This window comes from Lontra canadensis, unplaced genomic scaffold (assembly GCF_010015895.1).
Source record: "Lontra canadensis isolate GAN:19392208 unplaced genomic scaffold, GSC_riverotter_1.0 scaffold11, whole genome shotgun sequence".
Classification (NCBI taxonomy): domain Eukaryota; kingdom Metazoa; phylum Chordata; class Mammalia; order Carnivora; family Mustelidae; genus Lontra; species Lontra canadensis.
The window spans coordinates 22720905-22736260 of record NW_022631005.1 but is presented as its reverse complement, the minus strand read 5'-3'; the positions used below and the strand labels follow the sequence as shown (position 1 = coordinate 22736260).

The 15356-nt window shown below is 39.1% G+C and overlaps 1 protein-coding gene across 1 annotated transcript in view; it reads left to right on the top strand.

Annotated features, from left to right (window-relative positions):
- The window catches only part of THSD7B (thrombospondin type 1 domain containing 7B), an 856222-nt gene that overhangs the window by 365316 nt on the left and 475550 nt on the right, over positions 1-15356 (top strand). The window contains exon 6 of the mRNA XM_032856149.1: positions 10342-10497. Coding sequence (XP_032712040.1) covers positions 10342-10497 — 156 coding nt within the window. The remainder of the gene's footprint in view (positions 1-10341; positions 10498-15356) is intronic.

Genomic DNA, 15356 nt, shown 5'->3' with positions numbered 1-15356 from the left:
TATTGCAATGACTCTATCAGCATATGGATTCCAACTTCAAGAAAAACACAGGTATTTAGAAGCACTGTAGTCAACTTAAAAAGATAGATTCTAGCCAGGAGCCATGGAAATGCATGATGAACCCATTAGTTTTGGAGCCTTTAGCCAGAAGAGTCTAATATGGAGGTAAAGAGGGTAAACCAGAATCATACAGGCTGGGTTCAAGTCCTGCCTCTGCATTTACTTATTACTGAAGCTTGGTCAGCCTTTTTTTTTTTTTTTTTTTTAAGATTTTATTTATTTATTTATTTGACAGACACAGAGAGGGAACACAAATGGGGGTGGGGAGTGGAGAGAGGGAACACAAACTGGGGGGAGGTGGGAAAGGGAGAAGCAGGCCTCCCACTGAGCAGGGAGACTGATGTGGGGCTTGAGCCAAAGGCAGACGTTTAAGGACTGAACCAGCCAGGCATCCCTTGGTCAGCCTTTTAAAACTTCAGTTGTCTCATTGGTAACTGCAGATATTAGTAGTGATTACTTCACAGAAACTTCTGCTAATTAAATCAGAATATACTTATAAGTTGCTCAGCACACAATTCAAATTCAGTATGTGTTCTACTCCATTCATCCCCGGTGGAGGATGATATCACCACCAAGGGGACAAAAATTGGCTCATGGGATGAAACAAATCCTACAGTTTTTATATATAAAGCATACACATATATACAGTATATGTGTGGTATGAAAATACCATGGAGAATGGAGGGACCATTAGGGAAAATGTCTTTACAAAGGCTCCTTAGGGAAGATAGAATGTAACAAAGGTGAGAAATATTGGCTAGCCCCTTTATTTTACTGAAGCTCAATTGCCAAGAAATTTACCCAATTCATATAAGTAATTGTAGATTATCAGCTTAATGTTTTTCTAAATAATTATATTTTGTCAGTTGGTTTTTCAAAATGATAATTTGTAAATTACTTAGAGACTGACTCCCCAACCTGGTAATTATAAAGATTTTTAAAAATGTAAATATTTCCTGTACACTCTGCTACCTACCCCCTTCCCAATGCTGACCCAGCGCTTCTGAATTGGGACTAGTGTGAAACCCCATTGATTTAGTCAGGTTGAAAGCTACTAATCTGTAATGTTGGCCTTGACACTCGGAAGAGCTAGCCATGCAATGTAGGGCTTGCAATGTCTGAATAGGCCTGGAGGAAGGAGCTTTCATCCAGCTTTGCAATGCAGTTTCGGGTTGTAGTTTTTGTTTAACTTCAAAAATGAATAAAGCAGTTTCTCATACAAAAGAATGAGCTATTCTGCATTTTAAAAATTATTATGCAGTGTCTCGTTCCTATCACCACTTAGGGACCTGGTGAATCCCATGAGCCTTCCTTTGAAGTTGAATTAACTTGTTCAGTCTAAAATGATTTGCACATTTAAAGTAGCATATGCTAACAAGGATATCAGGAACAACGAGGCCTTCAGTATCCCTTCCTTTAAAAACAGGATGGTGTGCATATTTATTTTAGAGACAGTGCTGTCCTAGCTCTCTAAAATATGTACCACATGTCCCCTCCCCCCTTTTTTCCTTTTTTTTTTTTTCTTTTGACTCTTAGAAAGAGCTTTAAGTTTTGTAGTTTGTGATGTTGTTTTTAGAGATTCATGTTGCCTTGGGAATATGGATTTCCCCTTCTTGTTACCATTATTAAAAGTTTCCATTCAGCTGTTACCAGGTTGAAATGCCACCTTCCAAATCAGCACAGATGAAGGTCTGGCTTGCTGGCTTCTGGTGGAATGATAGGGCAATCTTGTGACCAGGACTGAAGTCTGGGAGACCTAGCTCAGCTTTCTATTGTCTCCCTCTTACCCTTCTTACCAGATCTTCCTGCTCCTTTCCCCCTCCTCTGAGACATCCTTATCTCAGACAACCCCCCCCCCTTTTTTTTTTTTTTTTTTTTTTTTTTTTTTTTTAAACATCCTCTTCCTTTCAGTTTTGCCCAGGGGACTTAGGGATGTCTTGCTGTCACCTCTGCCCTTGCTCCTTTGCTGGGTTGGATATGGTTGATAAGAGAGAGGATTGTGCTAGGGATGCTGGCGGTACCCAGTGGAAGGTGAGCTGGGCACTCACTTGCACTTGTCACCTTTCCCTGGTTTCTAAACTGCCTTGAGGGTTTCTTTGGTCATCTTTTGCTCTTCAAGAAATCTTAAGGGTGCTGGGGTTTACTGATTATGAAATCACTGTAATTCCTTAGGAATGGCCCTAACCAGGTTTTATGATGAAAATAGTCATCATAAACTAATTTCACCCCTCCCGCAAACATTACCTTTCAGAATCACATTAAAAATACAAAATACAGAATACAAAAATAAAAAACAACAACAACCCAACAATTACCTTTCTTAGGGCTTGGACTTTACCATTGATCTATTTAAACTTCTTTTTTTTTCTATTTTTATCTCACTTTAAACATTTTTGGAAGTGGACAGAATGCTCACCCATCTATTTTCCTGATCAATTATTACTATTACAGAAGGGTTTTTTTCCTTTCTCTTCTTCTTTTTTTTTTTTAAAGATTTTATTTATTTACTCAATAGATAGAGATCACAAGTAGGCAGAGAGGCAGGCAGAGAGAGAGGAGGAAGCAGGCTCCCCGCGGAGCAGAGAGCCCGATGCAGGGCTTGATCCCAGGACCCTGGGATCATGACCTGAGCCAAAGGCAGAGGCTTTAACCCACTGAGCCACCCAGGCACCCCCCTTTCTCTTCTTTTTTTAAAGATTTTATTCATTTGAGAGAGAGCAAGAGAAGTCACAAACAGGTGGAGGGGCAGATGGAGAGGGAGAAGCAGACCCCCCGCTGAGCAGGGAACCTGACGTGGGGCTTGACTCCAGGACCCAGAGATCATGACCCGAGCCTAAGGCAGATGCTTAACTGACTGAGCCACCTAGGTGCCCCCAGCAGGGTTTTTTGTCTACCATTATTTTTCCTGCAAATACAAAATGATAGTGGAGCCTAGTATTAGAGATTAGGGGCTTTGAAGAACCCTGGACCTTTGTTTGTCAAATATTGGCTTTGTCATTTGGGACAAATATCCTCCGTTATTTCGTCTGTAGAGTGAACATGATAATATTTCCAAGTGATCATGATGAATGAGAAATTGCATGTAAGTCTTTAGCATAGTGCCTAGAGCCAAGTGGGTTGCTAGTATGTATTAGCTATTATTACTAACATTAATCAATAGAAAAGGCATTTGTGGTCATTCCCAGGAAAACTTGCTCTCATTCATCTCTTGTCATTGTTTCTTTGGGGAAATGAACTGTAGTTTGCAACGTGCTGTGAGTAAGAAGAGTACTCCCATGCTAAAGCCCTTGCAAAAGCTCTACTTCCGTGATGTTGCTTAGTTATGCCACTGACATCTTGGAAGGTAACTCTTCTCTTACCTGCCTCTCTGGCTTTTCACTTTTTCTCCTTGCTGGACCACTTCCCCATCTTGCATTGATCTCCTTTCTGTTTTTTTCTCATCAATAATGGTATTTTTAACTGTACAGTGTGAAAGATGCCATTTAGGTCAGCCTTTGTTTCTTCTACCCTCTCTGCACCCTACTTTTAGCTCTGAGCTAAAAGGCTGAGAAACAATCAGAAGGAAATTCTTAAAAAAGGGAACAGAGGTGAGAATATGTGATAATAGAAATATATGAATATTGGCCCGAAGGCTGCTATATTGTGCAAGTGCGGGATATTGATTCTGATTTCTTTCCAGAATTGTACAGGTACCTCATTTATTTTGCCTTCAAAATAATTTGTATTTTTGTATTCGGAATATTGTTTTCCATCTTTTACCTAGAGTGTTGTTACTGTGTAGCACTAAGAAAATCACTAGGCATTTTCTGATTCACTTTATGAAATGAATGAAATTTAAAAAACTCTTTGATATGTGGTTACATTTCTTGTAATTATTTCTAATTGCAGGAATTATTTTTAGGTATTAACTTTGCAGTACATACACATGCTTCTTCTTGCCAAGTTGCGTTCCATGGAACTTTGCCAAGAGAGTCACAATATGGCTAAAATTAAGCTTTATTAAGTATAATAGGATGAGATGTGATTTAATTCTTTAAGCTGCCTATAAGTGCTAGAAGACAGATTGCTTTTATTCTATCCACTAAGTTAGAAGAATGATCCATTATTTTGCAAATCCCAGTGGCAAAAGGCAATTGAAATAATACATGAAGCTTCTTGAAGGAAAATAGCTTTCTGGTTAAAACTGTAATATTATTTATCTTTCTCTTTCAACCATTTGACTCCTTCAGTCTGTAGAAGAGGCCTATTTATTTTAGCGGTAAGGTGGATTGAATTTCTGCCAAGTCAGTATACTCCCTAAATGAATATGTCAGGGGCAATATTTTTTCTCAAAAATCATTTAGAAAGCAGCATTTTTACATAAGTAGACTCTTTCATTAGTTTTGAATTAAATCTTAGCAACTGATCTTTCTGTTATGGTGGTTCTTGGAGAGCCCATGGAATGATGGGGTTCTAAGCTTTGAGTGAGAGTTCCCATTGGGGTTTACAGTGCCTGCATTTCATTTGGAAAGTTGAAATGAATATAACTTGGTTTTGGTCTAGCTTCTTTGGGAAGGTTGATGTCATTCTGGAAATATCTTATGTAAAATCAACTGAAGATGGAATGTATTGTCTGCAGGAGGACTTCGGTATCACGAAGATACAAAGCAGTGAGAGTCCATGTTTTTAAGAGTCCCCAAGAAGTAGTGATCACCTTTCTTCTTCTTCTTCTTTTTTTTTTTTTTTTCATCTCTACGTCCTTGAAAATAGTAGGAAAAAAATCAGTATCTGTGACTAATTCCTTGACTGTCTTCAAGAATCTTCTTTCTGTACTGAGGGAAAGGTGAGCTCCGTTATGCCATGGCAGAATTATCTCAAACACTTCCTGAATTTTCAAAGACTGACTTGATTTTTCATCCAATAATAGATATATTAAAAGACAAGAAAACATCATTAGCTTCTGTGATCGCTCTTTTTACTTTAAGCAAATGTAACTCACTTTTTTAATTACAGCAGGAGTATCAGGTTATTAATTATGATTAATTAAATATTATTATTATGCAGTTTCAGTCTAATTTCTTCTTGAGGCATTAAGAGGCATTGAAATTTAGATCTTACAAAATGGTCATCAGTGGGGTGAGGTATAATATATTTGTATTGAACTTTTGCCAATTTATTCCTGTGTTAATTCAAATTAGTTCAGATTAGAGCTTGATTTAGTCTCAAAAAATAAAATGTGAAGGCCCTCATTTTTCTTTACAATGGCAGTCACATGCTAACGTCACAACAGACATTTTTCTTCTTAATTACAAATCACTGTGATTTGTAATTGTGTGTGATTTGTAATTGATTTGTGTGCTCATCTGAAATCACTTTGTCATTAAGGAAAATCATGAAAACTGTACATTTCTAGAATAAGAGCAGTTTTGTGTGTGTTTATTTTTTAACATTAAACATATCACCTACCCAGCCTATTTTTCCTTTCGTTAATTAGCATTCTGTTTGTGGAGTAATACGTTATTTAAGACAACTTTGAAATTATTAGTAGCAGACTTTCACATTTCTTGTAAGGCAGGTCAATGTAATAATTTCTTATTGCAAATGAAAAATGCTAGGTTAGGCACCAGAATATCCAAAGTATTAATGACTATTGCGTATGTAAAATCACTTATAATATTGTAATATATTCTCTAGCACTTGGAAAGCTACTGCTATGTAGCAATCTCAGTTTCTGAGTTGAAAGTTATTTTGGCTCTTTAACACTTTGTGGCCATGAGAAGTCTCTGTAGGGACTGACTTTGCTGCCTGCAAAACCTAAATAGACTGTAGACCCTTGGGTAGTTGCTTAGCTGGTCAGCACAGGAATGGCAAAGGGTTTAAGGTGATGTAGTCTAACAGGCATCAAGGTGGGGTGCTTGGGTGGCCTGGTTGGTTAGGAATCTGACTCTTGGTTTCAGCTCAGGTCATGATCTTGGGGTCATGAGATTGAGCCCCACATGGGGCTCCATGATCTACAGGGAGTCTGCTTTTCTCCCTTTCCCTTTGCCGCTCCCCCTGCACTCTTTCTCTCTCTCTCTCTCTCTCTCTCTCTCTCTCTCAAATAAATAAATAAATAAATAAATCTATTTTTTTTTTAAAGCATCTGGTACAAGCAGAGACAAGCACAGACCTGCACTGATTAGAGCAGGGATTGATTGCATCAGAGATAACAGAGTTGGTAAATAGAAATAAAGTTGTTTCAGTCAGTATATCCATGAGAAAGTGTTTCAGATGAGTAGAAAAACACCAATTGTTTCTACATACATCATGGCTGGAGTTTGGCCAAGTAAACTACACAAACCATCCAAATCCAGGTGGTCCGTGTTGCCCCCACCTCCTACCCACCTCCCAAGGTAATTATATTACAATGTGAGTTGCCACAAATCAGAGAAGTAGTCTTTTGAAGTGGAGCAAAGTTTGGTCTCACTACCTCCTGCTTGGTGGGGGAGGTCTGCACGAGTATTTGGAGGAGTTTTAAAGTAATAATGAAGTAGGGGAAGGATTTGGGTTTTATGTGAAAGGTTATAGTGAGCTTGCAGCATTCATAGATGTCTTGGGTCTGTTGTGTCACTGACTGCCTCCACTCTGGTTACTATGATTCATCAGCAAAGTATCCTCAGTGCAAACCACCTCAGGTGTCCTTTCTGGTGACTTCTTTCCATGGAAGGAAAGCCAACAGGGACATGTAGAGGTGAGTCAGCCACCTGGGACAAGGCTCAGGTCTTGCTCTGCCCTGGACTTGCTGAGTGAATTCATAGAAACTATCCAGTGTATTTGGAGCTCAGTTTTTCAGTAAAATTGATGAATTAAACCAAATTAGTTTTAAAGCTCCCTTCTAGCTCTAAACAGTCAATAGGCATAGAAATATTCTGTGTTTGCTGTTCTTGGGGAGAAAACTACCTAAGTGGTCTGAAGCTGGTAAGTGCTTTGTGACTTACTTATGATTTATTTCTAGAACAAATGTAGCCCAGAGGGTCTGAGATAGAGATAGGTTGACCCAAGAACATTGATTCAATGCCTAAATGAAGCATTTTAGACATGTCGCCTGGGACTGAAGAATATATCTATGTGGATTAAGATCTATTGTCTGTCAAAGCACTAGGTGCTAAAGAGGCATGAGTGCTCTGACAAATGGCCTCACTCCCACCCTTGGGCTTCCTAATTATGCCACTTATAGTCTCCAGAGAACCCCGCTCCCCCCAGCTCCTCTCTTGCACACCATGTCTCTCCTGACTTCCAAATCTTAGAAGTACAATTATCCCTAATATCTAACAGTTAACTGATTGACAGTTCAGTATTTATCAAAGGGGACCTTGGGGGACTTAACCCCCTACTTCCCAGTCACTCTTATAGCTCTTGAAAAATAAGCCAGATAAACATAATGGTCTGTAAAACATTGTCCTTAATGCAGGACATGTTCCCAGTCTCTTTCCAACTGCACTGCCGATTTAAAGACAGACATTCGGGAGCTTCTGATGAGATTAGTGAAGGCCTGCTGTGGCCTTGGTGCTGCACTGGTAGACTACAGCTCAACATCAAGTACAAAAGTTACAGCAACAAGTGTCTGCTGGGTCTTGGAGCTGAGAGGTTTGGGGTATCTTCTCAGCATTGATCATGAGACCCCCAACATCTGTCTGGTGTTGCAGTAAGACAGCTATGACAAAGGAAAGGAGAAGCAGCAGTAACAGTTTTCCAGTCTTCTTGTTGGGGCTCACTCATGAATTCATGTATACTTAATATCAGCTCACACAGGAATATGGGTCCCGTGGGGACTGGGACCTTGTCTGTTTTATTCACTGCTCTGACTTCAGCACCTAACACAGTGCTGATACATGGTAGATACTTACCACTGTAGGCTGAATGACCTATAATAAGACCACATAATATACAGTGGTTAAGAGCGTCTGGAGCCATGTTGCCTGGGTCCCAATCTCAACTCTGCTCCTGACTAATTAAGAATGTGAGCAAGCGTGTAACCATTTCTGTGTTGCAGAACGCCCATTTTAAACTTGAGATGGTAATGACATATATCTCATAACATATATCTCAAAGTTATGGAGGTTAAAGGGATTGATGTATAACCAGTGCTGGGAATGCACTAAAAATGTTTATTAAATAAGTAGATTAATTAGTTTGCATGCCCTACTTCCTTTTCCCTCACTACTTAGTTGTTTTTTTTTTTTTTTTTTTTCACTACTTAGTTTTTTTGGGGGAAAACTAACATTAGAGTTTGTGAGAACACATGCTGACAAATATGGGCCCAGACCCACAGGCATTTCTGTCTTACGACCTCTGGCTATAGAGCTTTCAATTCCTGTGACGCTCTGAAGCATCACTTTCCATCAATTTTGTTAATGTTCTGCTTGATTTACCCTTCTTGATCGAGAACTCCTTGAAAGCAGACACCATCCAAGAAGGTCTGATTTAAAGTAGGAACTAATGGTTTTGGAATGAATGCATAATGTATTCCATGAATAGCATTCTTGTGTGTCTTCTCTTGCTCACTCCTAGGGGAGGAATCACAGACCCTCCCCCAACTCACAGGTGGTGGTTGTGGTGGGAGTGGGGGTGGGTGACCCTCTTCTCTTTTTGTTTTCATCTTACTAAAATATATCCCAGGTTCTTCTTTATCCACAATCCACCAATGTCATATGTACATCCCAGTCCCAGTCACTCCAGACCCCCATCTCACTGTCATTCTGGCCAACACAGTCTCTGTTTGATCACCACCTCTCCTCAGTCTCCCCAGGTAACCCCTCAATTGCCCCCAGTATCTGTTCTCTCTTCTTGTCCCTGCCTCCTCCACATGGCTTGTGATCTTTGACATTTACATTGACCATCTTGTTTGCCCCGTCTCTTATTTTAAGTCAGGCCAAATCCTATTAGTTAAATATATAAGAATTAGTTGCAAATAAACAATTCATTGCAAATAAAACGTTATTTTTCATGGACTTTTGTTTTTCCCATTCACCCTCATAAGCACCTCAAGCTGCGCCATTGTTCATTAGGAATACTTCTTCCCCCATGGGTTACAACTTCTTTGACAACAGTATTTTTTTTTTTTTTTTTTTTTTTGCTCTTGTTTTCATTTATGTTCAAAGTTCTGCTGGCCAGAGCTGTGATTTACTGCCATCTTTACCAGATTTAACTGACATCCATGTAAAGAGTCAAGAAGCAAAGTAGGTGTTGTGATTTACCACCATCCTGTAACACTCATCTTTGTCTTTGAAGCACTTTTCATCTGCTTAACGGGGTGGACATGACATATGGGAGATATTTAGACAATAGTACAAGCCAGTTCAGTAGATAAAACCATCTGAACTTAAACCATTTGCTCACAAGCTCTGAATTGCCCTAAAACCACTTTAGTGTAGGCTCACTCGGCACCAACATAGTTACGCATTTGGCTCTTCTTTTATTGTGTCATTTCTGTCTTAACTCCTATCCTGTTATAATAATGAGAATCAGCATCTCATCTTCTCCTTCATCTGAGTATTTTCATGGTACCCAGAGTAGACCTGCATGGAGGAGGCACTTGGTGAGGGCCACTTGTGGCCGGGTGATCACTGCATCCTGAATGACCCAGTTCTGGGTGCACTCTGGGTACAGGTGCACCAGGAAGGGCTGGCAGTCTCCTAGGTTGGCATCTCCCCCTGAATTCTCAGACATTCCTTGGGCTTCTAGAAAGCCTCACTAATGAAACTGACTTCAAGGTGCTAATTCTGCAGTCACACATCCCGATTTTTCTTCTTTTCTAAGAACCATTTTTCTTCTGTGTCTTTGAGCGCTCCACCCCTCAGGGGAGTAACAGCAGTAGATTGGTTATGCTAAACATCCCACCTCAGGGGTTTGATTTTGATTTTTTCGCAGCAACCTAGTCATTTATATAGTCAAGATAGACTCATCTTGAAACTTCACAAAGCCATTTAATTTTTTTAAATCATAACTCTGGATAATTTGTATCTATATTTCCAGTCCTCTCTTGAATTCCCAGGGAATACTCTGTGAGGCAGGAAACTCAAGTGCATGCCCTTTGTTACTGTCTTTTTTTTTTTTTTTTAACATTTTCTCACCCAAAATGCTAATAGTGCAGAGATAAACAACAAGTCTTAGAGCGTGTTTATATTTTGTTTGTATATACTCTTTAACCAGAAAGCTGATGTGGGCAAGGCAGGCACATAAATAAAGACATTAATAATTCTAGGGGTTTCCAGAAAATGTGACATAGACCATTATTTTATTTTATTTTTTTCTGTCCTTTAGTCTCTAGACCTGTGAAAAAGACTTCATGCTTGGGACCTGCCCCTTCAGCCTCTCAGCTCTGCAATCTCCCTTGCTCTACAGACTGTGTAGTATCTTCCTGGTCAGCTTGGGGCCTGTGCGTCCATGAAAGCTGCCGTGATCCTCAGGGGAGAAAAGGTGAGTGTCTTGTTTGTGTCTGCTTCATTTACTTCCAGTGTACACACAGTTATTCTGGTAGCTAAGTAGCCGATTAAGCCAGCTTAAGACAATATTTGTTTGTAAAATGTAGATAACCAATTCAAGCCTGAAAGCATTCTGTTATTAGGGAGGCTTCTGGGAACATGTGCATGGAGCAAGAATCTGACCGTGATTGACCTTCCAGTTAGACTCATAGCTGGTGACAGGACTATTACTCAGATATGGTAGAACAGTATTTTATATGTGTAGTGGTTATACTGAGGAGATTAGACGTGATTTCTGTAATTGCATCAGGAAACAACTATTTTGCCTATTTTATGTTCAGATCTCCACATGCTGAATTTGATGTTCTATTTCAGATTTTTACGAGGCGCATTTATGTGTTGTTTATTTTTTGATGTCCTTGGGCTTAAAGTGGAGTCTTCAAACTTTATATGCTTGTTTAATTTTGTAGGCCTCTGTAGTCTTGTTTCCTTTTGTTTGCTCTTATATACACATATTCGTATTCAAAAGTTCATTTTGGTGACTCCTTTCTTTCATTGACCCTTCGGTTTGTATTGATACTATGTTCCCTCAAGTAGTAATGCTAAAAAGAAATACTCCTTTTTCTAAGAGAAATGAGCTCCAAGGACATTCTAGAAATTAGGCTGTGTTTGCTGAGCACTAACCCTAGCTATCACATGAAAAGAAAGGATACATGGCCAAGGGCTTGATGCTACAAAGCTGGTGCTCTCAGCTTAATCCTGTGTCCATTTGGAAACCCACGGTTTAGCAATGCCCAGATTGCTCACGTCCAAGTTCACACACCCATGCTCTGGGCTTTTCTCTTTATTCTCACTTTTCATTCTAAGACAGAAGAGGATGTGTGTTGACTCTAGGTTGAGGAGGAAGAAGCTAATTTTAACTCTTATTAAATAATAGAAAACTGGATCTCAGTGGAACCTGGAGGTGTGCAGTGGAGAAGCCTGTGCTACTTTTTATTTAGACTTGTAGCTAGAATGTTCTCCAAGCCTCTTCAGTTTAAGAATTATTTTATTAAAGGGGTGCCTGGGTTTAGTCTCTGCCTTCAGTTCAGGTCATGGTCTCAGGGTCCTGGTATTGAGCCCTGCATTGGGCTCTCTGCACAGCAGGGAGCCTGCTTCCCCCCTTCTCTCTCTGCCTGCCTCTGTGCCTACTTGTGATCTCTGTCTGTCAAATAAATAAATAAAATCTTTTTAAAAAAGTTTATAAGAACTATTTTATTAAAAATAATTTCCCATTTATGCTAACACCCACAAGTTGTTGTCTTGTGGTCTACATGTATATAATTAGACTTTGTAAGTCTCCTATATTTGCATTTGAGACTCCCCCGGGTGACTTACATGTTATTGGAACCAACCCTCCTACATTCACCCTGGGCCAGTCCATTTAGATTGTTGTCCAGAAAATCATGGATGATCGGACTCAGGCTCCCACAGCTACTGTGGCCATGTCTGTAGATACAAAGGCAACTCTGCTGTGCTGAGTGCTGCCTTTATTTGCTTTCAAAGTTGTAGAATCTGACCAAGGCAAGTGGGCCTCATATTATTTTATAACTTTTTGTTTTAAGTGACAGAAACCCAATTCAAACTGGCTTAAGCCAAAAGAAGGAAATTTAGTAGCTTATGTGGCTAAAAACAGAAAGGAAGGCAGGATTGCAGCCAAAAATTTCAAGAGGTGAACAGTATCACTCTTTCATTCTTTCTTTTTCTCCTTATAGACTTCTGTTTCTACAGTCTTCCATTCTTTTCTCTTCCCGTTTACAGTCTTCTATTTCCCCATCTCTTAGTTCTACTTTTCTCTATATTAGGTTCAGTTTAAGGCAGGACTTCTCCATGGAGAAGAGAACAGCATTGATTTTCCTTCCTTCCTTTCCTTCCTTCTGTCCTTCTGTCCTCTGTTGCGCTTTTATTATTTATTCTTGTTGGTAGATTTAGTTTTAGTTAACAAATGCCTTTTAGTGATTATTCATGCCCTTGAGTGATAGATAACAAGGCAACAAAAATTTCTGTAACTCTTTGAAACACTCTGATTTAAAATATCTACTTTTTAAAGTTTGTTAATAAAAAGTCCAGTATAGGATGTTCTGAATCACTTCAGTGATATAATTGTTTTCTGTTTCTTTGGAGGCAGTATATTTTAGCATTATTTTATCCAATTGACTTTTGATTTAAAACAAAACAAAAAATCAGGCCCCCCATCTCATCCTAATAATCCAATCTCAAGTACATAGAACTCCATTTGGGATTTCAGTAAGGTAGATTGTAAAAAGTCTTTCAATTTCATCTAAACTTCCAGCATGGCTTGGGAAGAATTGGAAATTGGAGAATGAATCTAAGAGATTTTCTGTTTTCTTGATCTTTAGATCCATTCTTTCCATACTTTAGTTCTCTAGATTTAATTATGTCATAAAATTGAGATGTACATTTTATGTGGAGGAATTTTTTTTTCTCTAAAACATGGTAATAAAGACAATATAGTATATTATAAAGGATGACATATTATTTTTATGATTGATCAATTAATTTTGTTCAGCTTTATTGAAATATAATGGACCTATAATATTGGGTAATTTTAAGGTATGTGATATACTGATTTTATATACATGTATATGGCAAAATGATTGCCACATAAGGTTATTAATACATCTATCCATTTTCACATAGTTACCTTTTTCCTGTGGTAAGAACTTTAAGATGTACTCTTTGTATCCCCATGTTTGTTGCAGTGTTATCCACCATACTAAAGATATGGAAATAACCTAATGACTACTGAGGCATAAATGGATAAAGGAAATATGCTATATACATGCCTGTGCATATGCACAAGCACATGCAGCCACAGATACATCCACTCACTCATATATATATATGTATAGTGATATTATTTAGCCATAAAAAAGAAGGAAGCCCTGCCATTGTGACAACATGGATGAAACTTGAGGACATTATACAAAGTGAAATAAGTCAGAGAAAGACAAATATTATATGATCTCACGTATATGTAGTAGATTCTAAAAAACCTGAAATTATAGTAACACAGGGTAGAGTGGTGGTTATAGGGGCTGGGTGGAGGGGAATATGGGGAAATGTTGATCACAGGATACAAACATTCAGTTATAAGGTTAGTAAGTTCCGAGGATCCAATGTGCAGCATGATAAGTATCATCAACAATACTGTATTATATACTTGAAAGTTGCTAGGAGAGTAAATCTTTAACATTCTCAACACTAAAAGAAAAAGAGGTAATTTTGATTCTAGATCATAGATAAAGTAGAAAGAAATGTCTTCCTTAATGCTTCCAAGAGGAATCCTGGAATTGAATCTCATTGGCTGGTTTGTGTCATGTGATAACTTTGACCCAGTCACTCTGATTGGCCACGTCCTAGGCATGTGCCCACCACTGGAGGGACAAAGTTGGCCAAGCCTCACCACTGAGAGTCAGGAAGGGGTGGCTCTCTCAAGGAAATATGAGTTGCTGATACTATAAGATGCTAGAAGTAATCCTGAAGTTAAACTTAATAGATGTTTATTAAGTACTTTGTTCTGGGCCATAGAATTTATTAACTACCTTTGTTCTGGGCCATAGAATTTCTACAGCAATCCAGAGAATGCTTTCTTCCTCATTCTGTGTTGTAATTTTTGTTACTTGAGCAAATTTTCTCAAAACCCTTTGTGAAAAGTGCTCTTTCAACTTTTCTTCCTTTAACATGTACTTTTCCTTTAACATGTAACATTGAACCAGTCTGTGGAACTCCGCTGGGAAATGTACAACATTCAGACCCCTCTGTTTGCCCCCTTGGCCCAGGATGCTTCCATGCCAAACTTTTTCTTAGCCCCTATTCCTCTACTGTGTGAGTCAACTCTTGCAGATTCACTCTGGTCCATCCATTTCGTAGACATCACCTACTGTGGGGTGAATTGTGTCCTTCCAAAAAAAGGGAAATCTTCATTCCTAACACCTTGTATTTGTGAATATGACCTTATTTGGAAATAGAGCTATTGCATATAGACTCAAGTTAAGATGACGCCATACTGGATTAGGATAGGCCCTATTCTAATGACTGATACAGAAAGAGGGAAATTTGAACACAGAGATACTCAGAGAAGAATGCTATGTGGAGGCAGACATTATAGTGATATGTGTATAAGCCAAGGAATGCTAAGGATTGCCAGCAACCACCAGAAGCTAGGGAGAGACATGGGAGAAGTCTTTCCCTGGAACATTCAGAGGGAATATGGCTCTACTGACACTTCGTTGGGCTTCTAGCCTCCAGAACTGTGAGACAAAAAATTTCTGTTCTTTTACATCACCCAGTGTGTTATTTTCTTTTGGCATCCCTAAGATACTAATATACTGCCCAACTTTGTATCAGCATTTAGGCTCAGCAAGGATGTGACATTTCATAATATTTCAAAATTAAAGTGTAGAGAAGTGAACCCATTTGTCCTAAATCCCACAGGGATTTAATAATGGCCCAGCCAGAGCCAAGAACCTGGGTTCCTGTCTGCCTAGTCTAGTGTTCCTTTAAACACTGGGCTTCCTTAGTGATTCCCTCCATAGCCTAAGGAAACTTGGATCAAGGCAGAAATCCACTGTTAAGCTTAGCCGAGAAGTGCTCTACCCACATGCTCCCCATTGGCCAGTGAGACCCATTAGTCTTGAGAGCCAATAACTGAGCCACTGTAGGAGATAAGGCTTGCAGCATTGGATTTATCTTAGCTCCAGCGTGTCACCTTTGAGACGAGAGGGAAAGTAGACTGCAGTTGTGTGAGAAAGGAAAGGTGTTCCAAGAATAGCTTGAGAATAGGAGATAATT